Source organism: Doryrhamphus excisus, linkage group LG7, assembly GCF_037039965.1.
Source record: "Doryrhamphus excisus strain RoL-2023G ecotype Guam linkage group LG7, RoL_Dexc_Guam_v1.1, whole genome shotgun sequence".
In the NCBI taxonomy this organism is placed as follows: Eukaryota; Metazoa; Chordata; class Actinopteri; order Syngnathiformes; family Syngnathidae; genus Doryrhamphus; species Doryrhamphus excisus.
The window spans coordinates 13,462,005-13,489,736 of NC_136363.1; the positions used below are offsets into that span (position 1 = coordinate 13,462,005).

The following is a 27,732-nucleotide window of genomic DNA, read 5'->3' on the forward strand; positions in this document are numbered from 1 at the left end:
TTGCCTGCAACAAGGCAACGGCATAAACACGGGCTTATACGGCAGCGAGGCTGAATCTCCACAATGCTACGGTATGTACTTCCTTCTGCTATGTCATGACATGTATACTTTCTGTTCAGCACACAATCAATAAATACACAGTGTGTGTTTGTGCTACTTTGTGTTGACCGACAATGGCGGCACTTCATGCACACACGGTATACTGGCTTCCAAGAAATCATCTTCAGCTGCTTTGATTGTTTACTTGCACCAGAGCTTCACCCGGCGTCTGACGTACAACACAAACAATTCTCCATTATTTGGAAATACATATACTATATTGACATTTCAAAAAACAGAGGATGGGCGAGTTGGCAATAAAAGCCACCGGTGGATCAGGAGGGCTTTTTAAATAAATCATAGCACCAGATTAAAGGGAGCCAGGAGAGCCGTGAAGGTGTGCTGTGGCATGATATGCATACAGGCAAACAACAACAAAGGATGCGGCATGATATGCATACAGGCAAACAACAACAAAGGATGTGGCATGATATGCATACAGGCAAACAACAACAAAGGATGTGGCATGATATGCATACAGGCAAACAACAACAAAGGATGTGGCATGATATGCATACAGGCAAACAACAACAAAGGATGTGGCATGATATGCATACAGGCAAACAACAACAAAGGATGCGGCACGATATGCATACAGGCAAACAACAACAAAGGATGTGGCATGATATGCATACAGGCAAACAACAACAAAGGATGCGGCATGATATGCATACAGGCAAACAACAACAAAGGATGCGGCATGATATGCATACAGGCAAACAACAAAGGATGCGGCATGATATGCATACAGGCAAACAACAAAGGATGTGGCATGATATGCATACAGGCAAACAACAACAAAGGATGCGGCATGATATGCATACAGGCAAACAACAAAGGATGCGGCATGATATGCATACAGGCAAACAACAACAAAGGATGTGGCATGATATGCATACAGGCAAACAACAAAGGATGCTGCATGATATGCATACAGGCAAACAAAAACAGAGGATGTGGCATGATATGCATACAGGCAAACAACAAAGGATGCGGCATGATATGCATACAGGCAAAAACTGTTCCATGATGTGACGTGGCACTGTGTTCTGCTTTATTCCAGAATAAACATGAATGTCTGCTCTGTTGCTGAATGTGGCTTATTTGGACAATTACATTGAATGAAGACAATGTTTGCGGCGATGCTAATTAACTGATGATTAATACATGACATGCCTCATAAAGGGAGGGTTGCAGCTCCAGCGTGCGTGAGTGTGTTCCACGTGTGTGGAGTGAAATCACATTAGCAAGGCAATGACGAGCTAGCTAATACCAGTAGAGTGCTTCCTCTAACACACACACACAAAAGCAAGCATGCAGTGGCGCTAATGCGATTGTCAAGTCTCCCTTCAGTCATTCTTTCACTGGCATCTGATTGGGACTTTATTGGCGGGTGAATGGGGGGGGGGGGATTTTTCATCAGTGCTGCCACAAAATGACACAGAAATGTCGGACATAGACTAAAAAATGCAGAGGGGACAGACTAAATGGGATTAGTGGTACACAGGTAATGCTTTGTGTCGTGATGAAAAAGTGAATGCACACATTTCAACAGGCTTATGCAACAAATACAAGTCCACAGTAACACTGGTGCCACTCCTGACGACCTCCACTGACCTTCCATTTGACTTGTTGCACAGCTTGCAGGGATGTTATACCAGGTATTTAGTTCCCAAGAAAGAAACCAGGTGACGTTGTGCCAAGTCTTATTCACGGCCGTGTTTATTTGGACATTATCATATTTAATCCTCCATCCGAGCAGCCTGGGTTGTGAGATTTGTTATTTTTTAGAGCTAAAATGCTACTTTTGTGTCATAATGAGACGATAAACTGAAGAGGCCCTCAGAGTGAAGGTTTGTTACCTTCTGGTGTCTTTATGTTGACTCCAAAGCACTGAAGTGGGGGGTGTGTTTATGCTCCTTTTCATTTGCTGTGTGGGCGTGTGTGTGTGTGTTTTTTTTTAATATATCGAGTTGACCCCGAGGCGTGACCCCCGCAGACGTAAAACCCTCTGGACTTGTACTATCATCCAGTCCCTCCTGTTGGGAGAGAAGCGAGTGTGTCAATTTACAAGCCACTTACTTTCCTTCCATCCTCCACTCTTCCTCGTGGGGCAGGTTTCTTTCCACAAACGCGCCCCAATAAATCCCCCATCTGCCCACGGACGGGCTGTTCCATGTTCCTCCCTCTCAGAGCAAACATAAATCAGAGCACACGACGCCATGATGTGTGCATTGGCGTTATTTGCTAGTTGCGTGTTATTAAACATTAATAAGACCAATCTTTGCGCCTCAAACGAGATCCGTTTACGCTACGCAGACGTCGAGAGCGCGTGTAAGTCACAGCCAGGTCGTCGAGTGTCGCTGAGAGCATCGTTTAATCAGGGGAGGTTTACGGCGTGGAGCCAGGCGTGCGGGTCGTCGAGGACGTAAATCCATCGGAATAGAAACGGACACGCTTTGTCTCGTCTTGTCGTGGCGTCCTCGCATGTCCTGCCGCCTCTACGGGGTGTAACCACGGTAACCGAGCCACAAAGAGAGATGTTAACGTGGGTGTTTGGATACACAAGATGCAAAAAAAGTATTGGGACACAGCCGTTAGCAGTACATGTGCAATCCAGTGTACAAAATGAACAATAGGTCAAGGTGACTATAGGGGTGTTATTTCATATCTACAGGGCTCTAACAATGTTTGGTCAGGTTCTCTATGCTCCAACTACAAAATGTATTAACATTGAAATGTTTATGAACTTCTATAAACGAGGGGTGACTAGACATACAGGTGAGGCATGAATTGAAGCGATGACGCGTTAATTACATTACATTTTCATTTCAAGTAATGCTAATACTGAAGGTTACAGTCATGGTGCCCCACTGACGATGCGATGCTCGACTGTGTATGTGATCACTACTAACGGCATCATACTTCAAGAGTGCTTCCATTCATACATCTTTCCTGATGGCTTCCACACCCCACACCCCCCCCTCGTTAAGTCCACTAAAGGGGTTTTCATCACAGTTCACAAACGTCTGCTCCTGTTATTTCGTGGCGTTTCATCATGCGGCATCTCGTTAGCATTCATATAATCAGCAGATAAACTCTTTCTGACACAAGCACACGCTCATATATTCTTTAAATATAGATCTATCTGAGTGACGGGGGGAGAGAGAGAGAGGGAGAGAGGGTAGGCGGGTCCGCAGGTCATAATTGTTCAGGTTGGCTGGAGAGTCAAGGGTAAGCATACATTGACTGAGGAGCATCACAGACCGCTTTCTTTTCAATTGGCTTTGAAACGAATGGAAAAAAAAGACTAGAAATTGTGCCTCACAAACCAAGACAATAATTACCAAAATACCAAATTACCAAAAAAAAAACAACCCCAATACTCATACTGTCGTCCATCTTTCTCCACTTTCCCCCTCCTCTTTGCGGCCTCTCTGCAGCTTGTCTACAAGATTTATGTCCTCCAGTCATGTCCAAAGTTCAGGGTCTGGAGTCATGTGATTGATTAACAGCACAGGGCAGTGACACACACACACACACACACACACACACAGTCATTTCTCAGTACATGTGGTCAATAGTCACTGGTGTGTTGAGTAAATCAGTCACTGGTGTTTGTGTCTCTGTGTCTGGGTGGGGGGGTGGTGGGGGTCCTTGACCATGGTGGCATGCCATCACACACACACACACACACTACATTATCTACAGTATTAATGCCTATTTGTTATTGTAGGGCTGATAAAGCCCCACCCCCTTCTGACTTCCAGGGGGACTGACTGTCTCCGCCCCCCTCCCAAGGAAATGACAGTCGTTCCAGCAGGCGACGGGGGGGGGGGTTGAGCAGCAGATTAACCCCGCCGTCCACCCCAGAGGTTGAGAGGGGAACATGCCGAGACTGAGACTGACAAGCCCCGTCATGCGCGCTAAAAAACCCGGCAGCCTGTTGTTGTTTTCTGTTGTTTTTTTTTACTCACATTAAATGTTTAGAGTACAGCTATGACCTTTGACCCCAGCTCCACTTATAGCATGGATAAGCTAAAATGTTGAGAGGGACTAAGAGGGACCACCAATGCAGGACGTGCGGTATACAGTCAAGGCCAGTCAGACATACTCAGAAAAGAGAAAGAGGTCTAGTCTAGTCTAGTCTAGTCTAGTCTAGTCTAGTCTAGTCCAGTCTAGTCTAGCCTCATATAAAGATTGTGGATAATGAACAAAAGGTTTCTTTGAAATTGCCTTTGTTGTTGTTTTTTTCCAGACATTACTTTCTTCATACTTCTAAAACTAGCTGAAATAAATTTAAAAAATAAAAAAATTCTAAAACAAGAATGCATTTTAAAAATAGAAAATAAATATAAGGTTTGTAGCGACCGTGCTGATGATGCTGATTATCGGCACGCCACCCAAGAGGCCCCACCATAACAGACCAGTCCTGACGACGCTCACATTGACGTTTCTGCATTTTCCCTTCCCTCAACTGTCATGAGACAGCGGTGCACTGTACCTTACCTATCAACAGGTGTGTTACGGCGTTACGGTGTCTTGACAACACGACCAACCGCGTGTTTTTGACAAGCTGTGACCAGAAAAACGGATTTTCCTTGCAGGATTTTTAACAGCGGCCTTCCATTGTCATGAAATTGGATGTTGGCTGCACTTTTAAATAATAAATGTTGTGTACTCCCCCCACCCTCTCCGCCCCACTCACTCCGTGCTACCTCTCAGACAGTTAGATAGATAGTGACTGCTGACCACCCCCCCGCCCCCACCTTTCCAGGAGCTAAAGCTTGTTTAGGCTTCTGGCTAGCCCATCACTTACTATTAAAGTTGACGGGCATGGGGTGACACGTGCACTAAGAGCCACAAATACACACACATTTAGTGAAACACAAACGGGTGGGCATGCTGGTGCGCGTGTACACACACACACACACACACAGACACACACACCTGTACTGGCTAGATAGGCAGAGACAGATTGCATGCCTCTGCTGGCATTCAAAGGGGAGGTGTCAGGGCTGACAGCGACTTAAAGGTACAGTCGTTAGAGAGATATATGGGCCGGGGGAGGAAAGAGGAGATTAGATGTGGTGCTGAGAGAAAAGAGGGAGCACATAAAAAGAAGAAATATGACAGGAAGGGATTAAACACGCACACAAAGGTATGCCGGTGCTGGCGTGCGTAGGAGGTGGCCAAGTCGGCGCTCATAAAGATGCGACTCATGGAATCGTGAAAAAGCAAAACAACAACAAACAAAACACCTAACTATTACATGCTACGGCATGGACTCAATTCCCAGGATCATGGTGCAACACACCACAAACATGCTGCAGCACCACCCCCAAGCGTGGCAACCATGCTGCAACACACGCTGCGAAGACGGCCAACATGATGCAACAAACGTAGCCGACCTGCCACAGCCCGATCCACAAACATGGGAGATGCGTTATAGAACTAACCTCACCTTCCACAAATATGGCTGACATGCAGTGTGATCCACAGGCATGGCGGGGGAACACGCCCCACAAAAATGGTGGACACACTGCAATAGCGTCAACAAACATGGCTGACATACCCAGCAGACACGGTGGCGAACACAACAATACTTTGGACAGGAGGCATTAGCTTCCATGACAGCCGAGGCAGGGCTCACATGACAGAGTGGAAAACATGTTTTCCTCCCATACCATGTGGAAGCGGTTTTCGGCTTTTAAAATTTAGAAAAAATAAATTCAAAGCTAAGTGGTTAGCTTTCAGGCTTGCAAGCCAGCAGCCGTCTCTGGAGTTCCTGCAGCATAAGGGTTGTGCAACGCTGTGTACATGATGAATAATAGGAGTGTGAAGGTGACTATAGGGGTGCTATGTCATGTTCACAGGGCTCTAATAATGTTAAAAAACATACAAACAAACATATCTTATATTGCAGAAAGTCGTTCATTGCAGTCGGGTCAGGAATCAACTAAAAGTGCTAAACGAGGGATGGCCGTAACGGGTTTAGGCGTATTGATGTAAATGTAAAGATGTAAATGATATCATGTCTATGTGGTCATTTGGCATTGTAGCACATGTCCAGCTCTACTATGGTCCTTGTAATGCTAGCTCTTGTGATCCTTAACAATCCAATAACAACCTCTGCCACTTCTTTGGCGACAACATGATGCAGTCACAATCAACAAATTAAACAGTGGACCCGCCCAGGCTTTCATCCACAGCCAAACACCTTTTCCACAGCTGAAGATGCGAAATAGAAGCGTTGGCAAACACTCGGACGCATGCTTTCTCAACACATTGGAGGCTTTTCTTGAAAGTAAAGTGTAAAAACCAACCTTGAAAATGGCAGGTGACTATATATAGTGTTAGCTAAGCACCATGAATCATTTTCACTAGCGTGTCCTTCCACGTCCACTTCCAGGCGCTATTGTGGAGCCAATTGGAGCAAATCTGAGTACACATTTTTTTTTTTTAAACTTCCATCTTGATTAATGACTACGCTCCGCTCCCACTATGCAGCACTGCACACCACCGAAATGTATACAAACTATACAAATAGACGTTCATTTTAAAGATGTGCTGAACGCCGGGAAGCAAGATGACGGCGCGGGTAAAATGCAGCCGTCCTTCTGTGTGTGCAACACGCCATTAACACCACGCCAAATAAAGCCGGTGACATTTTGCAGCATGTAGGAACAGACAGGTGGGCAAATGAAAAGGAATAAAAGCGAACGGTCGTGCTCTGGAGGGGTCATCCAATGATCCCATGAGAGTGAGGCAGATGATGGGCTTCGGCCATAACGGTCCCCGGATATCAAACAGCTACAGGGCATCGGGAGCAGATGTGATGGATACTGCTATCATCACAGCCATCAATGAGGTAAATACTGTTTGGAGACTTCTATGCCAATCTTGCTAGTAAAGTGCCAATGTTCAGTAGCAGTACTTCATGCTAAAACACTGAGTGCCACATCCCCGAACAGATTTCTTGAATTGTCTATAATTCTCCGACAAATTAGTGCGACCGTCTGGGCGAATGGGCACCAGTCGCATAGCATCAGTAGCATCTGACTGACCATATTCTTTTCTGCTGCAACTACTTTCTTTTTGTTGTTTCCATTCATCGAGTAATCGGTGCGGCCCCGGATGGACCAAATCAATATGAACCCAACACAAACAATTAGAGGAGAAAATGTCTCCCTGTTTTCCAAAGTCAATGCTGCTGTGTGGGAATGTCTTAGTTTGCCCAAAACACAAAGATAACAGGTCTGTTTTCATGGATGACGAAGCAAATGAAAACATTATTAATCTTATTGAGAGGTTGAAATCTCCGGATGTTCACATTGGTAAATCAAAAACAATAGTTAACCATAGAAAAATAGTTATTGATTAATTGGTTCAAAATAAGTTCCAGCTGGAGCCATTTGTGTCCCGAGAGCCTCTTTAGACAAACCAATTATCCCCCCTCACTTGTTTGCCCCACTTTGGAGAAGGGAGGCGCTCAGTCATAACAGAGAAATCACCTTTTGCGTTGCGTCTCGACCCGCCATTTATACGGCCCCCACTTCACAAAGAACAGTTTTATAAACAGGCTTTGCTACACATGCTGAAATAAAATCAGCTACCAACATGGGAGCTGTGAGTTTGATCATTTGGGTTTTCTTCAGCGAACAGGCAAAGCTACAGTGGTATGAAAAAGTATCTGAACCTTTTGGAATTTCTCACATTTCGGCATGAAATCACCATCAAATGTGATCTGATCTTTGTCAAAATCACACAGATGAAAAAACAGTTTTTACCAAACAATTGAAGTCAGGTGTGTGCCCAATCACTGATGAGCGGCTTAAAGCTGCCCTGCCCACTATAAAACACACACCTGGTAAGAGCTGTCTTGATGAGAAGCATTGTCTGATGTGCACCATGGTTCGCTCAAAAGAGCTGTCTGAAGACCTGCGATCAAGAATTGTTGATTTGTATAAAGCTGGGAAAGGATACAAAACCATCTGTAAAAGTCTGGATGTTCATCAATGGACAGTCAGAGAAGTTGTCTACAAATGGAGAGAGTTTGGCACTGTTAATTCTCTCCCAAGGAGTGGCCGTCCACCAAAGATGACACCAAAAGTTCAGCGGAGAATACTCAGAGAGGTAAAAAAAGAACCCGAGAGTGTCTGCTAAAGACTTACAGAAGTCACTGGCACAGTCCAATATCTGCATATGAAAACCTATAAATGTTTGGGTGGTTTTACTTAAAACAGACACTGTTTTTTCATCCGTGTGATTTTGACAAAGATCAGATCACATTTGATGGTGATTTTATGCAGAAATGTGAGAAATTCCAAAAGGTTCATATACTTTTTCATACCACTGTAGTATGCTACATACCCTGCTGTTAAAAGGTGAGTGTAATGTTAGCACGTTAGCGCACACGCATGCTAGTGTTGCTGTCCCACTCCGCAACGTCCCGCTGTTGTATGTGAAATATGACATCTATTATGTTGGACCAGTGCAAAGTTAATATGACATCTATTATGTTGGACCAGTGCAAAGTTAAAGGACACAATAGCACACACTCTGTGGATGAACACAGCTCATTAGCATTAAAGCTACACACACAAAAACGGTCTAAATTCCCGCATCAAGCTAGAGTTGGACAACGTGCATGAGATGTTGAAAAATAGCATTATATGACAGCATCCATGTGCTTTTATGAAAACAAAACAAAAGCTGCTTTTGCTGGAATACTTTTTGTAACCATGCTCAAGCACGCACTCATTAGTGTGGCGCTAACAACAAAAAGGAGCTGAGGCTAACAATGGCGCTCGAACGCACAACAAAGAAAGGAGCCTATGGTCCAGTGAGGAAACACGGCCTATAATGGTCATGTGACAGATGGTGATTAATTGATACATCCACAAAGGCTGCGTGGCCGTGCACGTGGCCGTGCGCGTGCATGCGTGTTAAGGTCACTACACGCTCTTTTAATTGAATTCTTGTATTTGTGTCTGCCGGGATAATGGAGCGACGCGATGGAGCAGAGAGGAACACGCATTGTTTCCCGGTTCCACTCCCGTCCGGGCCTTTTGCAGACATCCGCTGCCTCCGTGGCAGAGTTTCAACGCCATTAGTTCGACGACGTAAAATCTTTAAACATTGCCGCTGTCGTAAATGTGTGCACACCTGAGCGATTAACTGTGTTTTAAGAGCAACTCCAGTGTTTGACTAAAATACAAGTCTCTGCTAATGATGGCAACGCCTTGCCTTTTTATAGCAAACAGTTGCACGATGGAAAGGTCTCAACATACTCCGCAAACACGGCCGAGACACTGCAACACCTTCCAAAAACATGACTGACGTGTTGCAGTGCAGTCATGATACAGAACACGCCACAACATGGTGGAAAACAATGTCGGTGGACATGCTGCAAGCTAGCTGCAAGCTAGTCCACAATGATTGGACACAACAGCTGGAAACACCTTTTATGGTTTGCAATTAAGAGGTTGGAAATTGGAAAACCGGATGCCGCAAACCTTCAGAGCGATTGAGTCATCTGCGTTTGCGTCACGCTCCAAAGACAGCCATTCCTCCAGAGTGGCGCGCCAACTTCCACATACCAGAGGACTCAGCGTGTTTGTCTTCAAATAATGAGACAGGCGCGTCCATCCCCGTGCCCACGCAGTTCACCATTAAACTCCGGAGGGATGGCGGGTGGGCGTGAGGCTCAAGGAAAGAAAGACCTCCGAACACTAACCGCTAAAGACGCAGCGAGTGTGCCTTGCAAAGATAAAGAAATGTATGACGTCCATGACAGGTCCACGAGAGGACATTTTACTCAAAAGCATCGCCGGTCTCAAATGGTGCATTTAGGGACATGGACTCTTCGCCACAAGGGGTCATTACTGCTGTGCCCCGCTTTTACCCATGTTTTAGCTGTGAATGTTGTATTTTAATGTATCTTTTACTCTGTTTCCTTGCTTTTATTCAATTCCATTTTTTCTGTAAAATATCTTTGAGTATTTTGAAAAACACTATACAAATAAAATGTATTATTAGTATTAGTATGACTGGACTGGGGAAGTGACTGCCCCCAAACCTTCAGAATTTGGTTAACGCTCGGTGTAGCATTCCTTTCTACATATGTCAATATGTCAACTGGCATGGATATAAAAGCAGAAAAAATTGTTGGAGGTTTTTAATGGCAGGCTTTGTAAATGCATTAGTTAGCGGTCTTTTTTTTATCTCTTTTTGTATCTCTTTTTGGCTGCATGGCGGACGAGTGGTTAGCGCGCCCACCCTCGGCCATCTCTGTGTGGAGTTAGCATGTTCTCCCCGTGCATGCGTGGGTTTCCTCCCCCATTCCAAAAACATGCTAGGTTAATTGGTCACTCCAAATTGTCCATAGGTATGAATGTGAGTGTGAATGGTTGTTTGTCTATATGTGCCCTGTGATTGGCTGGCCACCAGTCCAGGGTGGACCCCGCCTCTTGCCCGAAGACAGCTGGGATAGGTAGAAAATGAATGAATGTATCTTTATATTGTACAGAAAAGAATAAAAACACGTGTTGATGTCTCATATAATTTTTTTTTTAATTCACTTCCTAGGTGTGGTTCTACTCCTGCTGAAGCCCAACGAAGCCCACCTCCCTGCCGTAGGAAGCCATAAACTTGTGTTGTCTCTTGGAAGAAGGCCATCCACAATCTACCACGACTTGAGGTCAAAGCGGTGACAGCAAGCGCAGGAGGACGTTACAAAAGGATATTTTTGCGGTAGAAAGTGTCCCAAATGGAATGTAGAGTATCTATGAAGGTGGACACTCTCTGATCCCGATATTGGATTGTTGATCCTCGGTGAGACGTCTCCTCCAGCCAACATTCTTCCATGCTGCTTCGTCTGAAGGCAAAGCCAAACATCTGGGCTCATCCCTTCCTCCCTGGCTTATCAAAGTGATCCCTCCCGCAGGAATAGCGGCCTAACACCTGGGTGTCGACCCGCCTGCAGCCTGCGTGTGTCAGGAGGCTAATGGGCAGCTTGAGGGGATTACCAGTTTAGCCGCTGGGATTACTGGAACGTCTCACATACACACACATGAAACGACACACTTGTGTACCAGGCGGGGAAAGTCTTCCACGTCATTTTGTCTGACTTGGAAGACAATGCTGGATCCCTGTGGCCCCGAGATCCCAAAGAATCCACTTTCAGGCGTCCTCACCGGGTAGATTGCAAGCTAGCTCAATGGCGCTACGAATTCATATATTCATTCATCACGGCGAGGTAGAAGGTGTACAACCAGGCGCCTACAAGTGTTTCCTTTCTCCATTATGTAAAGTCAGCTATAAATATTTATGAAAAGTGGAACAGTGGGTACTTATCTTTGTCCTTCCAAGTGCGATGAGCGCTGCCAAACACTCTTAAGAGAACTGCCATTTATGATTCAGCACTGAGAACACTGTGCACTTTGTTAAGCAAAATATCATTCCTAATTCCTGCCTTTGTTTTGTCTTTTTTAATATTAACTGGAGATCACACAGGGATGCAAACTGCAACAAAAGGTACAAATGTTCAACATTACCACACCCAAATAGCAGGTAAAATGTCTTATATGCGGGTCAACATGGTCAGGCGATACACACAATTGTAAAACTGTGGCAGGAGCACTGCTGGCGGTACAGGGCCTCCATCCGGCGGTACTCAGCAGTATACTATTAAAATAAAATACAATTATATTGGCAATACTTCCAAATACAAATGTAGGAACCAGAAATCAACGGAAATGTAAGCCCATGCAGTCCAGGGCAAACTGACTAGCTTGCAACATGCATCAATCAAAAATACATAAATGAAGCAAAGATTCAGCAAAAATTGGACAAAAACTGAATCAACTGGGGTTTGACTGTAGTTCAACAGCGCCACTGCTGGCCAAAGCTAAGTACTACATGCTCATTTTGCTTTCCTCCATGAAATGAATATCCTCATAGCTATCACAATGACTACACAAGTACTGAAAGGATGTTGAATAATATGTAAAATGCATATTTTAAAAAAGGTAACAGGGAATGTAGAAGTAGCACAGAATTACAAATAAATGAGTAATATTCACGGATGAGATCCCACCTGATGAAGCCAAAGTGTCCAAAAGCCTTTCAGAAAGTGAAAAATTGAAATCAATTCTGAATACACGCAGTACATCATGTCAAAAGGACGACAGACTGAAAAGTGGCGGGAATTGACTGCGGACGGCGCGCCTCCACGTTATTGTAGCGATTACAATTGTAATCTGTGGCTGAAAACGGAAAGGGAGCCGCTTATCAGCGCTGAATAAATGACGTTCATAAAAGAGTCGGCAGAGGAACAGACGGGGTCACTCGCTGCTGAATTAATATTAAGAGAGGAGACAGACACAGATGAAAGACTTGGTTATATTGCACAGACAAAACGTGCCGACGAGAGGACAGAACGTGCTAATCGTAGATAACGGGAGTCCGTGCAGTACATTCACACAGGAACCATAACACCCCCCCACTCCCCCAACGCTGAAACACACAATGTTGTGCTGAGGAGACCGCTGAAGATGTGATTGGACAAAAAAAGCTGGGTCTTCCCCGATCAAAGACGTATAGAAACAGACAGGATGCTGCACGCAAACATCACACACGTCAAATACAAAGGCCAGCTATTTCCTCAATGGCTGTTAGCATCTTAGCAACTTCCCATCAAAGCTTTTTCCTTCCTTCCTCTACCTCCAATCAACTGTGCAGCATCTCCCTGCTCGCCAATTACTGCACACACAAACTGCAATGCCCCATCGCCCAAACGGCCCAAACGCAACACGGCAGCAGCCACTACATTAGGTACGCCTGTGTACATTATGCTCAGTATGTAGCAATAATGTTTATGATTGCGGTTGTAGCGTATCATATTTTGGCAACCCTGCAGTGCCTTTTTTCCGCATGAGATTGTACAATGGCAATATACACTATATACGTCTCCTCCAGCCAACATTCTTCCATGCTGCTTCGTCTGAAGGCAAAGCCAAACATCTGGGCTCATCCCTTCCTCCCTGGCTTATCAAAGTGATCCCTCCCGCAGGAATAGCGGCCTAACACCTGGGTGTCGACCCGCCTGCAGCCTGCGTGTGTCAGGAGGCTAATGGGCAGCTTGATGGCGCCTAATATATTCATTATTGTTATTCATTATATTTATAATTATTTATACTGTTATACTGGGGATGTCTCATAAATGCACAGCCTTAAATTCACTAGGACACCAATCAAAATATAATAATTATTTTTTTATATTTCCTTATATGACTTATATGACTATATTTATTTTTATAACTTTTTTATATGAAATATTTATCATTAAATGTTTTTATTAAATTTAAACATGAAATATTTACAATATTTAAGTGTAATATACTTGAAATCAATGAAAACATGGAACCCCAGGACATCATTGTAGTATTTTATGACTTTTTTACTATTACATGATTTATTGAAATTTAATTTAGTTGAATGTACATTTTATATTCAATCATATAAATTACTTTTTAAATATATATATAACTCCTTTGTATTACATACTCCTTTTGTATTTAACATATAGAACTCCTTTTCTTCACTGATTGGCTAGGATAAATCACATGATTGCAAAATGTGGTTCCTTGCCTCCCAAACGATGACAGTTGTTTCTTCCTCTTCTTCTTTTGTGGCCCCATAATGCTGGTCAACCAGGGAAATAAAATCACAAAAATCATAATTCAAAAGAGCACCTTATCTCTTCCCTTCCGTCTTTTTTTAACCTATAGGCAAAGTTGTGTGGATCGTGGCACGCGCACACACACACACAAACACACACACACACACACCTCTTACCCACCTGCAGGGCAGAACTGAACTGGGAGGAGATGAAATACTAAGACCTCAGGGATAAACACACCTCCATTAGAACTCGCACAAGTGCACAAAGACATCATACACAAGCACACACATGCACACACACACACACACACACACACACACACACACACATGCACACAGATATGTAAATCACGCATCCCCCCAAAAAGTTTACCCAAATAGTATTATCACAACATCAAATGTGTATTTTCTTGTTTGCACACAATGTTTTCATGACCTTTGTGTTGCCAGTGTGCTTGCATGCAGTCTCCCGTTGTGTGGGCGTTTGTGTATATGTGTGTGTGCATGTGTGTGTGTGTGTGTGTGTGTATATGTGTGTTCTTTGAACATGTGTTTTCTTCCGACATTGCTTACAAGAGCATGACCTCGGTGTGTCCTCCCGAGCGAGGGGATGAGAGACTTACTTATGGAGGTGTAAGGGGGCGCTGTAGAGGATTACTGCTAACAAACTGGGTCAGTGGGGGGGGATCAACTACCTTGGAACACAAACTGCCCTCTATCGTGTTGTACTGTGTAGCAGGCAGTGAAGGATTCAACAAGCACAATTACTCCATTTCATGAACTACTCTTATAGTCGCTGGATGCGTGGTCTACAACAGCAAGTTGCTCCAAAAAGGGACTACAATGGTGGCAGCTGTGGGGGGGGACATATCTGAAGCACCAGGAGCAGCTTTATGTACCTCTGCATGCGCTTTAAAATGTAGCCACTCAGGTGTTGCTGTGATTACATCACCTGTGCTATTAATGCTACTCGTCGAGGGTTGATCCTTATCGCTACTACAACACCGGTTCTGTTGCTTTCCTAAAGATAAGTATGCTTTCTCATGCACTCATCATCATTATATTATTATTATCATTACTAAAATGTTAAAAAGCTAGCTCCACAAGACGGCAACAGCTGTGTTTGAGGCATGATGAGCAGCTTTATTTACCTCTGTATGTTCTTTAAAATGTTGCTGCTCAACTGTTGGTGTAAAACCGATGCACATTACATTATTTATTTATTATTATTCATTTATTTATTGTTTTTTGCAACAAACTCATCAGCACCATTAATGCTAGCTAAGCAGCTTTCTGCGATTACAACATTGGCTCAGTTGCTGCTGTAATGGTTTAATACAGAGATACGCTTTCCAAATATTGTATTTTCTGGACTATGGACTAACTCGCTTCAAAGTATAAGTTGCACAAGGCCAGAAATGCATCATAGAAAAAAACATACATAAGTCGCACTGGAGCATAAGTCGCATTTTTTGCGGGTAATTTATTTGACAAACTGCTTGGCCAAAACAGACATTACGTCCTCTTGGAAGGTAAGTTCTACCAATAAAAGAATAGAGAACAGGCTGAATAGGTGTAAGATATGCTAACACAATGCTCATTCAGCTACACAAAAAACAAACATGAACAGAAAAGGTGTCCAGTGTTTATGTAACATAAACACTTTTTTCATTTATAAGTCGCTCTGGAGTATAAGTCGCAGGAACAGCCAACCTATGAAAAAAGTGCGACTTATAGTTCGGAAAATACAGTAAAAATATGGTAAAACGCTAAATAGCTCACCCCACAAGATGGCTGCAATTGTCATGAGCAGCTTTCGTACCCCTACATGCGCCAGAGGCGTCCCCCAAATCGAGTATCCCAAGCAGTGCTCACCTTCTTTCAGCCCAAATAGAACAACTAGTATTCATGTTTTGGCTGCAGTATCAGTTCCAGCATCACTATTTGTTCGTCGAAAAGCAATTTGAGGACAGACAAGCGCATCGACCTCCTCAACCTTCACCTCAGTAACAATCTTGTCTTTACCCCCTAAAACCTTGCCGCTAAACCCCTGACCCAACTAAAGATGGATGCCCTCGGCTTCAGCTCGGCGGCCCAGAGAATCCCGGCTTATAGTTCTCCACTGGGGAGCAGCTGGAAAAAAACAAAAAAAAAAAGTTTGCAGTCTGGTTTGATTCCTCTCCGACCTCAATAGCACGTTATTATCATAACAGGTCTGCCAAGATGGCTGACAGCGGCCATAAGCAACCATCAACAAACAAGACCGAGCAGCTGGTAAAAAATGCTTTGCTCGGTGCGTTCCCGGAGTCAATGATTTAAAAGCCTACAATTTTAGTGTTTACTCAAGTAAATGAGGAACTCGTCTCAGCTAACGGCGACGTTACAACTTTACAAAGCGTTTGATCTATTTCAGGGTTTTGTGACCTTTTCACCTGCAACGTTGCTCAATGCAGACATTATTGACTGGACGACACCTTCCTGTGTTGATACCAACACTAAGCAGACACCAAACACATTTTCAAAGCTGGACATCCAGTGGATCGAAGCCAATCAGACGCCGACGCACGCGCCGGGTTTGTAATGCATGGTGTTAGATTGCGTTTAGGCCTGCACACAAACAAATGTGGCCAGCGTTTCAACACACACAGATATGGATTACAGCTGTGCTTTCCAATGGCGTGACATTTGCAAAAAAGCCGCACATCTTAATAACGGAGCCTTTTGTCATGTTTCCGTAAACAGAGTTGAAAACTTAACGATGCATTCAAATGATGACATGTAGCGACGCCTCATCATTATTGAACCGCAAAGCGGTGGAAGCAAGTGATAATTGATTTGTTTACAATGATTAGAATCATTTGGAGCACATGGAATGTGGAAAGGAAAACATAGCTGTCTTACAAACAACACAGCAGCAACAGAACCAATGTTGGAACAGCGACAAGGAGCAAGCTGCTCAGTCGGAATTCATAACCAATAAAAATGTCCATTGGAAAAACAACAGTGCAGACAGCTGGTGGCCCTCAGGTCATGCAACATTTTAAAGCGCATGCAGCCCTAAAGATATGCATTAATAGAAATTCAACTAATGACTTGTGGCAAGGGAAACATGGCCCTCTGTGACCACATGGTCATTTTTGGCAAGGGTGTTGGACAACACGGCAGCAACAGAACCGATGTTGGAACAGAGGCGAAGCGCACGCGGCTGTATGAGTTAAGTGCGGGGTGGTTTCACACCAGAAGCTGCGACATTTTAAAGCGCACGCAGAGGCAAATAAAGATGTTACGTCTCACGCAGCTACTGCCATCTTGTGTGAAAAAGCACAGCAACCACAGTTGGCAATTCCAATGTTTTTAGACTTGGTGCTAATTTATCTTTAGCTTCTGGAGAACTTGCGTTCTTCGGAGGAGTTCGGTTACGGTTCCAATCGGTAGTTTACCGTGGGTTTTGGCTTGCATTCAAAGGCAAAGCTCAGGAAGGCAAAAGATGACGCATGTAATGTCTAACGTGGCGAGTGTGGAGGAGAATCCAGAAGTGGAACAGCTCCACCCAGCAGAATTGCACAGATGCCAGCACGGTGCCCAGGAGATGCATGTAGAATCCAAGCGCCGTGTCCCACAAACCCACCAAGTTCAGCGGCAGGGTAGCGTTCAACACCACAAATGCATATTAGATGAGAATGGCGGACTCCTTTGGCTTTGTAAACAGGGCTGAGCGTGCGTCAGCACCTGAGGAAATAGGTCTGCATCGCATCGCCAACACGAGTCAGGAGACTCGGCCCGCGTTCACACCGAGGTCCCGTTTATTTAACAAGATGAATCGTGTGCGAGGCGTGCTTCTAAGAAGCGGAGGCAAAGAGATTTGGGTCATCAAGAGAGGAGAATGAGTCCTCCTGATATTTACTGGAAAGCAGTCCTCTCACCGTGGGACGCTGTTGCTTGAACCGCCGCCGCACACGTTAGATCTAGCGATGCCACAATCGGTGCGGCGGCTTCTTATTCTTCAAATGCTGCATGAAGGGGCAAAAACAAAGACTGGCCGAACCCTTCAGGGAGGAGCGTTAGACGTCCTGAGTTGACTTGCGTTTTTGCTGCTTTACAGCGGGTACGACTTCCAGTATGAGTTTTACAACTCTTTTATATGTTATATATTAACTCTTTTATATGCTTAACGGCCATTTAACGGCATGATCTTCAACTCTGATGTGACTTTTAAAAGAAAAATACCCTAAATAGGCAACATTTTAGCATTTTACAGTATGTGCATACATACAGTATGTCTACAGTTTTGCCTCCTCTGTTGTGGCTAATTGGTTCCACTCCCGACTGTGTGCTAAAGTAGGAATTCATATTTATAAATGGAATATATTCATAGTTAGGGCATAAAAAAACAGTCTAAATACATTTAACATGAGAGTCCACTCGACATAAAATAACACCCCTATGCACCTGTATTACCCAATATATGCTGTACTGGTTTGTATTACCCAGTATAGTAATCAGAACATCATACAACTTAAGGCATAAATGAAAGCCATGCTTGTGTGTGTTGCTGACAATAGCCCATGCTAGGAATGATTGGGCCTGTTGTGAGACAACTCAAACCAAAAAAAAAAGTGGTGATCAGATCATGTCTGGTGCTTGTGTGTCTCCCTGAACATTACAGCAACATTACTGACACCTTGTGACCAGTTTAGAATACTGAATGAGTCTTCGGAATTTGTAAGAGTTCATTTAGCCATGTTTATGCTTAATGGAGGCAAAATATATATATAATATTATTTTTTAATAATATATGTTGGATTTTTTAAATTATATTTTTATCTAAATTTTAATATTTTGTTTTTATATATATTTTATAATTTATGAAGCACCGCAACGGAGTGAAACTCCAAAATTCCAAGCACAAAGAGATCGTGAGTGACCACAAACCCGCATTGTGGAGGGGCAGGAGGGCAGGACAACACACGCTTTAGCCTAAGAATTGTTTTTTCATTTTAAGATGTGTAGTGAAGCCTGCTGCTTTATTTTATTTATTTATTTATTTTTTACAAAGTGGTCCGTAGCTCATCCAGCCCGGGGCGAGTCGGAGGCGGCATCATGTCCAAGAGGAAGGAGGATTTTCCTTCATGTCATCATGAAAAGCTGCAACTTGAAAGGCCAGCGTGTCAAAAGATGGTAGATTCTCCACACCTTGTTTCACTCTGGTTGCAAAAAGCTACGGAGGAGCTCATCCAGTGATCAGAGGTCTTCTGAGGTCACTCTTGGTAGCATTTTGAGGTTTTGGGCAGCGCCAGGGACATTTTGGCTAAATTCATGGTTCCATTGATTAATTTTATGACTAACGGCTTACACTTTTGTCTTGTCAAACGGACACTGAACAAGTCCCTTGTTTCCAAATCAGTGCTATTTCCACCACTGTAATTACGACTAAAGTAGTGTTGTTTTTTGAATAACTTTTCCAAACTATGTAAAGTGCACCTGGTTTGATTGCTGCATGTTCCGCAGACCACGTCCAAGTTGGCATCTGCGCAGCAAGCAGCCACCGGCGGTGTAAAATGTTAAGTTGGCCGGCAAACGGCGACATTTGAAGGCACTTTGATGAGAAACACGGATTGAAGGACGTGCAGTTTTGTGTTCTTGCAACGTATTACGCTGTGGAAGTTGTTAGCTGAGCCAGCCCACCGGCAGGAAACTTCTGTCAAGTTAGCCATGCATGTATTCATGGGGAGAAGTTGCATATGTGTGTATGTGTGTGTGTGTGTGTGGGGTGGGGGGGTGGGTCTCATGGGATTGACAGGCAGCGAGTGCTGCTTCCACTCAAGTTTCATGCTAATTCAGGATGACACATTTGCATAAAGTTCAACATCCACTCCGCTCTTCCCCGACTTGCCTTCACGCCGTTCCAGCGTGGAATGGCAGCGAGTGGACGTCTTCTTGCGGGGATTGACTGGCATCCTGTCATTTAGTGGAGCTTCTGCACAAGCGGGACTCGACTTTTGCTGCAAGGCTCACCATGGCAATTCATCTAAAAATTTGTCAGGCTCACCGATACATTACTGGGCCAGATGACGTGGAAATGACTTCTGCGACGCCCTCTACGGGTTGAAATGGGTCACATTGTTTTCTTGAAATCACAAACACAGTCAGCGTACCTGGCCCTGAAGTTGGCAGGGTGCGGGTGTCCGTCGTACAAGGACAGAAAGTCGTACTCCTCCTCGATGGCGAAGGACAAGAACATGAGCTGGATGCGACTCCCTTCCTCCCCGACGATGACCCAGGTGCAGTTGGCCCCATTGGGGTAGCCGTAGGGAAAACCGGGCGACTCCACGCTGCCATTTCGGCCCTTCAGCGTGCCGCCACATGTGTAGATGAAACCTGCAAGGAGGAGGAGTTTAGAGAACGTATGGAGGAGCTCCTGCAGTATGAGTTTTTTGGCCTCTTCAACTTCCCAATGATTGTTTCAGTAAGTTTCTTTAATCAAGTCTGATCTAAACGGCTGCTTTTCTAATCTGTCAACTTTGTAGGGAAGCACGGCCGTCTGCCAGTTTTATACTTAAAACTATTACTGCAAAATGGGTATCGATTCACTCTGGCTGTCATTTTGAAGGCTCTTCTGAGAGGTCTTCCTCCTACTTCATATGATTGGGGGGGACAATACGTCAATAAGGAGTTAAGAATAACCTCACAGATAGCGAGAGTACAGTATCTTCATCAGGCCTCATCAAGACTTGGCCGCTCTTTTGGCTTATTGGAGCCGCGTTTAAAGCAACGCTTGGGCGGATTCGCTGACAAGTCCATCAGGGCTTCATCTGAACTTAATAGATTAGAGGATGTCTCGCTCTAAGATGAAGTGGAGTCATTAAATCCCATCGGCGGGGTGGGGGTGGGGTGGGGGGCAGCCGGACAAAGACGGACTGCAGAGCAAACAGAGAGAGAATAGAGAATAGGACCCCCCCCCACCCCACATGTTCCGTCACGGAAAAAAGAAAAGATGATCTAAAAGTCATCACTCAGGAAGGAGGAGAGACGAGAGCGCTGTGGGGGGGGGGGGGGTGTCGAGTCAAGCAAGACCAAGAAATATAGAAAGGGGAGAGAGAGAATGAAGAGGACACTGGGGGTAAAAGAGATTTCTAATTATGCTGACTGCTAGACCGAAACTGACAGCGCTTTTCAACACACACACACACACACACACGCACACACACACACACACACAGAAGAAACCAAAACATGGACACAAATATCCAGGATGTAATCACCTTGACTGTTCTGACCTTTCACTCATCACATCATTTTTTTTTCCAATTTCAACATCCGTAACCTGGATGGACCCCAGTCTAAGCACCCCCCCCCCCCCACCCCCGAGAAAATAGCACATGTTGAGTGGTTGTGTTGTTAAATGCACCATTTCCTCTTTTAAATGTCAGCTGGTTAAGTGGAGACATTTTCAAAGCTCAAACGCTACAAATATATTTTGGAAATATTATTGTTACCTTTGGATGTTGTGTCCGTCTTTCATTCCTGGTGATTGTTTGCTGTAGTTGGCTGTTTGAACACTAGGTGGTGTATGGACAGTGAAGTAGGTCCTGGTGTGTTGTCTTTTTACAAGTACGATAATTATCAGTCCGATGAAAAATTATGACATCATACGGATCAACAACATGTAAAAAAAATGGTCATTTCAAAAACTCCCCAATGAGGCGAGGTGAGCGCTTCTTTTGTCTCCCGCCTGCGACATTCACGGCCTGTCGCTTCTCCACCGAGCCGGCTGGTAACCAAACACAGGAAGACATTTCAGGAGCTAGCTGCAGCAAATGAGGGGAAAAACATGGCGCTTCAACTCATCAAACCTTATCAGCCACCCGAAAGGCCACGCTATCGCTGGAAGCCATCTGACGGCGCTTCAACCATCGTCCAAGATATGGCCTCCCGTCAGCTAGCAGAGCCTTTGCAGCTATGGTTTGTACTTCTGCTTTTAATGCTTAGTTAGTTAGTTAGTTAAGAGTCGTCCTCGCCTCCTTTTTGGGGGTTTGAGTGATTGGCGAAACAATGGACATAGTGGTCAGGTATCGGACAGATCCTGATAAATACTAAACGTGAAGCACCGACAATAGAATGAAAAAATAACTCAAGTCGCGGGACTCCAGCCCCCAACTCTACAAGTTATGTCGTTTCTCAAGAAAAGTACCTTTCTTATTGGCCAAGAGATCTGCAGCTGGAAATGATACGTACAACAAAACAGCTAAATAAAGTGTCAGATATTTCAGCAAATATAAAATGTTAACATTTGTTTGTTTCGTAAAAACAATAAATAAAGCTAACATTGTTGGTCTTCATAGAACAGCCTGTGACTGTCAACCATGTCCGTCCCCAGCCGGTGTGCCCTTACCTACCTACCTAATCTACCTACCTAATCTACCTACCTAATCTACCTACAGTATGCAAATTAGCATCAGCCAGCCCGGGGCGATGTCTGATGCCTCCAATTCCATCATTAACCATCTGATGGAAACCTTAGCACGACATTAAGGTGACTTAGCGGGAGTTCATGGCGAGGGTCTTGGCAGCCTCCGCTGTGGTAAAACCGGCTTTTCAGAGACGGTATTTCAGTAGCGCTCCAAGCCCCAAGACTTGCACAAAGACACTAATTGGCAAAGTGTCAGAGATCTGTGGGTCGAATCAGGTATGCCACGGTGCTAATGAGGAACGGAAAATAGCGTGCACGCTCAGCAAAAACCTCCCAGCGGACCAAAGAAGCTTAAAGACAAAGACGGAAATCTTCACGCATGGTGTGCATTAATGAATTCCGTAGCGTTCTGCGAGTCTCGCAGCAGACAGGAAACCCACAGTGCGTTCTGCCCACCCCGCCTTGTAGGAAACAGATGATGTTTCCTGAATTGAAATATCAACGCGTGAGTGGAGGTTGTCGCGAGCATTCAAAGTGTCCCTGGCACTCAGGAAGTGAGTGCAGAGTGTCGCCTCCGGATAGAAGCCGGAGAAAATGAATCAGCAGGTGAGCGTTTCCATTTCCACTTCACTCTCCCCTTGGACTCGGCTTTCTCAGACGGATATTGTTCTACTGCAAAGCATTCCTCCCACTGATGGCGTCACATGCAGCATGGCCTCTGAATATTGGTTCTGCTGCTTGACGCTTTGTTTTTGGAAGACAACTCTGACCGCACGCTAACCGGAAATGAAAGCCAGTCGTCAATGTTAGCGAACATGAAGAACATGCTAAGGGGGCATAGGCTAACCAAGGCTGCACATGTCTGTGGTGTTGTGGTGACCTTGTTGCCTCGTGACGGGGATGGATGGGAATGTCATGTCAAGAAGCTCAAAGTAGCATTGGTGTATTTTTCTCCGTTTTATCCCACGTTGGCACCTAATTAAATGTTTGGTTTTCAGAAGCTCCCATGTGCGCACCCACCATGCATCCTACCACCGCTGTCCTCGCTAATGCGGGGACAAGCAAACATACCCTCCAGCTAGCGCTTAGCGCCTGTGACTAAAACATTACGGCGAGGCGAGGACAATACTTGAAGCCAATCACAAGGCACAAATAGCTAGTGGCGATACAGTAAGCATCATTTGACTCCACATACATTCCGCAGTAGGCAGGATGACTGGGAATGAGTTGGGGGGGGGGGGGGGGTGAATCAATTACCAAGCCTGCCATTTTCCATGGAGGGGGGAACCTTGTGATCAATGGGCTTATTTTTGAAACACTGAAACCGAGCTATTGTTCATGTGAAAGGGACCCGTGGACCGTTTAAGACCACTTGGAACACCTCCATCATCCTCAAGCAGTCCAAATCCATCCACGTCTTCTTCCTTGGCCGTTTGGCCGTCTCTCTTTCATCTATCAGCCTCGTCTTGGTCTTCTCCGGGGACCTCCCTGATAGCAGACTGGCTTTAAGGACTATTCCGTCTAATCTGACTGGCTCTCATTCATGATTTAAGACCAGCTTTCCTGTGGAGCCAACTGACCAATCGTATCACAGCGGACACATAAACCACCCAATCGGTATTCAGAGCGGTGCGGTGCGCCGACTCCAGGGGCTTAATTTAAAGCTCTCGGTGGCCCCGGGGGTTTGGTTCTACGTTTCTTCTCGGGGAGGTTTTGGACGACAGAACAAAAGCAGAGAAAGGGAAGCAGTCGAGGGCCAAAGCAGAACGCAAGGAAAAAAGAGCGAGCGACGAGTCCAAGGCAGGAACCCAGAGAGAACAAGCAGGAGGACGCCGGCGTGTTTGAAACGTCCCATCGGGCCCGGGCTGTCAGGAACGCTCGTCAGCCAAGAATTACACCACTCCAGTCAGCTTGTGGTCTAGACTATACCCTGGAGTGGTTGAGGCTAAATAAGGGAAATGCCTAGAGAGAGACAGAAGGAACACAGCGGGTTGAAAATCAATTTCTAAGGCTGTCAATCACCGGTGGAGACACGAATGTGAATAAAGATGAGGAGAAAGCAAAAGGGGGGAAAACAGTCAGGAAGTGAGAGGGGATTGGGAAAGGTTGAACTAAGAATGGTGGTTACATTTTAGAGAACAGGTTGGACAGGTTGCTATCTCATTTACAGACACCAAAACCAGAGCTATCAAAATTAACTGTGCATTGCTTTCAGCACCTTTGGTCCATAAAACAATGGCAGAAACGGAGTGAGCCCTGTTGCATACACATTTCCATATTTTTTTCAAATCTTGACATACAAGATTGATCTTGAAGGGGAATATAAATAAATACAATAAAAATGTGGATATTTGTAATTTTTCATGGTTAGACTTGCACTGAAAAAAATTATTTTTTTGGCCCTGTAATTATTACCTCAAATATTAATTTAAATTTTACAAGGATTTATTATTTAACTTCTTTTACTCTAAAATCTCACTCTTTATTTAATGCCTTACTTGATGATTGTGTGTAACTTCGTATCCTCACATTTATATGTAAATTTGATCACTGACACCAAGTAATATTTACATAACTAATGTATTGATTTTACAACTTTCTTTAAATTTACTAGTAAAGAGAGTACCTTTTGTGTCTGTGACAGTAAATCTCAAGTAATGTTAAAGAGTATTTTTAATTTAAAAAATAATCCTTGCTGAGAAGTAAATTTTACTTGAATATTTCCCAAGTAAAATTTACTTGGGAATTGTGCGTGCAAATGGTTACCTAGCTTTTCTCAAGTAAATGACACTGATTTTTTTCAGTGTGGCTGAAAATAGGATTATTATATACAGTAGTCTCGTTATATCGATATTGTCGGGAGTCGGAAAAAATATCGATATAACCAGACTGTCGATATATCCGATCCTGCGCCGAACTGCATTAAAAGTGGGCAATAATGCACTCGACATTGATCTATACACACGAGAGAAACCACGAACGCCAGCATGTACATATGAATAACAGTGATTATTGCAAGCGATAAAAAGATATCTGAATACAACACAATTAAATACATGTATTTGTACGCTTGTGTCTTCGTTGGAATAGGTGTGTATGCTATGTCAGTTGGTTCTTCTGTTGCAGGCATGTGTTTGGCCAGCTATGTGGGGCGGGTTGAGCATGACCTGTGAACCAGGAAGTGCGGGAATCGGTGTGTGTGCTGTGCTCTGGTGGTAGAAGTGTGAAAAATAAAGTTGACTGGAAGCAGCCGTTTGCCGTGTTCTTTTTTGGTATTGAAATCCTTAAGCAAAGATTGATTTAAGCTGCTTTTGTATCGATATAAGCAGACCAAATTCGCTGGCGGGAGATGAAAAGGGCATCGTAGTAACCGGATTATCATAATAACCGGGTATCGTACTAACGGAACTAATTATATCATGAAAGACTAGAAATTTGCCGGGAAATGAAAATAGTATCGTAATAAGCAGTACTTCGATATACCGATATCGATATAACGAGACTTTACTGTATTATATTTCCACAAATGATATTACATACTTTAACTAGTTTCTTGAACTAACTTGAAATCTTTGTAAAAAAAAAATAGTAATATTAATAGAACTTTCCCGTGTGAATTCCACATTACAGTGAGGTGACATACTAATAGGGTAGATTTAACATTTTGACCAAACAGTAAAATGGGGTACTACATATTAAAGTAACGGCAAGAAAAATAATAATATTGAGGCATAAAGTGTCTCTTTTCTGTATGAGCACAACAGCAGCAGGCAGACAGGCGTTAATTGTAATGGCGGATCGCTAAATGAGCCCCGAGCAGACGCGTTTGACACTGCAAAACCAGCGCCGATTAGTCATGGTTTATATTTTGACATGCTTGAAAGCGGGTCAGCTGGAGACACATTTGGTCAAAAAAGGCATGGAAGGAAATGAGTCACGGAGGAGTGGAGAGGACGAAGAGTGGACTCCAGCCACGTGACTTCCTGATACCATATCATCAGAGACTTACGACTCGACTTAGCTTTGACAACAGTGACTCAGGACCCGAGTGGGACTTTATGATGATGACATGACTATAGACGTATATCTAATGTTGCCCCTTCTAGTTACTGATTGAGTTCCTGTGGTTGAATGACAGCAATTTCTAGTGGAGAGAAAAGAATATGAAAGTGTAATGATAGCGGCTCACGTAGTCATGAAAAAAGGAAAAAGTAGTGTTAAAATAAATACATACAAATAACATCAATTAAAAAAGTAACAGAAATGAATAAAATGCAAAAAGCTAAAAACACATAGCGCATAGCACATAGCAGGTGTCTAAGGGGGGCGCTATTGAGTGCCATCATCCTGCTAATGAGGCACCAAAAAGTCAATAAATCAAAGAAAATCCACTTAGTGAGATGTTGTGAGCTCGTTTCCGGGGAAACTGAGGCCAGTCAATGTCGCCATGGTAACTTTTGACCTATCCTGAGAAGTTTTGCCCCAAAGTGGGCTGGGCCAGGCGTGACGGCGTGACGCCATCAAAGCGTAAAATTGCTTTTATTTGAGGAATAACTGCAACATGCGTAGCGCAGCGATGGCGGCTGTGGGGTTCATGCAAGTACTTGCTTATGCCAGCGTATAAACAAATAAGCAAAGGTGATAGAAAACATCTGATTGACTTTCGCTTTTAATGGCATGGCTTAGGCGTAGCGGCTTTAATCACTCTCTCACACACACCCCCACACTTCCTCTCATTACGCTGTAAGGAGCCTTGCTTAAGACAAAGGAGGCTGAAGAGTCATTAGTAATACAACAATGGCCTAAATATACTGGATCCAAGTCTGCTTTTTAGGAAGGATTTAATGATTCCGTGACGCATTTTTGTCTCTTTTCATTTCTAACGGCAACCGTCACACTGTCGTCAGCTATCAGTGATGTGTTCATTATCCGTTTGAAGAGATACAGTACGTCAAGGAGTGCTTTTGTGACTTTGCAGCTTGCAAACATTACCTTTGTTGACTGAATGTAGGTCAGATTTGCCGTTCATCAAAATGCTTACTTTTGGCTAATGCAGGGCTGTCCACACTTTTTCCAGCGAGGGCCACATCATGAAAAATGAAAGGATTGGAATGTGCCACTTTGCTATGTTCGTTGTTGCCTTCAACCTTCCTCTCTCGGAAAAGAAAAAAAAAACCTATGGTATCATTAGGATACAACGAACATCCAGCAGCAACACAACATCTTGGCATGACAACCATTTTCATGAATATTATACTGACCCCATATTTAAGCAAAGTTGCCAAATGATGTCAAGGACCCTTTAGATCACAACACATTGATATTTATCACAACATCCTTGTTGACTGAAAATTCACTCAGCCCAAATCCTAAATCTCAAAATAGTGTGAGGAGTTGTGCTTTTTACATGCGTTGCCGTGCGTTACTGTGACAAATGTCAAGCAGCTTGACTACAAATGTCACCTCAGCGTGCAAACACCCTGGATGGGAAGAAAGCCACTGATGCACCGTGTTCTCGTCCTGTCATAAATCACACC

The 27,732-nt window shown here is 44.1% G+C and overlaps 1 protein-coding gene across 7 annotated transcripts in view; it reads right to left on the minus strand.

Annotated features, from left to right (window-relative positions):
- LOC131101748 (CUB and sushi domain-containing protein 3) overlaps nt 1-27,732 on the minus strand; it is a 234,036-nt gene that overhangs the window by 167,832 nt on the left and 38,472 nt on the right. For all 7 annotated transcript variants that reach the window (XR_013627730.1, XM_078792151.1, XM_078792149.1 and 4 more), the window contains exon 2: nt 19,941-20,163. Coding sequence is in view for 6 of the 7 variants with exons in the window: in XM_078792151.1 (XP_078648277.1) it covers nt 19,941-20,163 (223 nt within the window). In the remaining variant the exon portion in view is untranslated. The remainder of the gene's footprint in view (nt 1-19,940; nt 20,164-27,732) is intronic.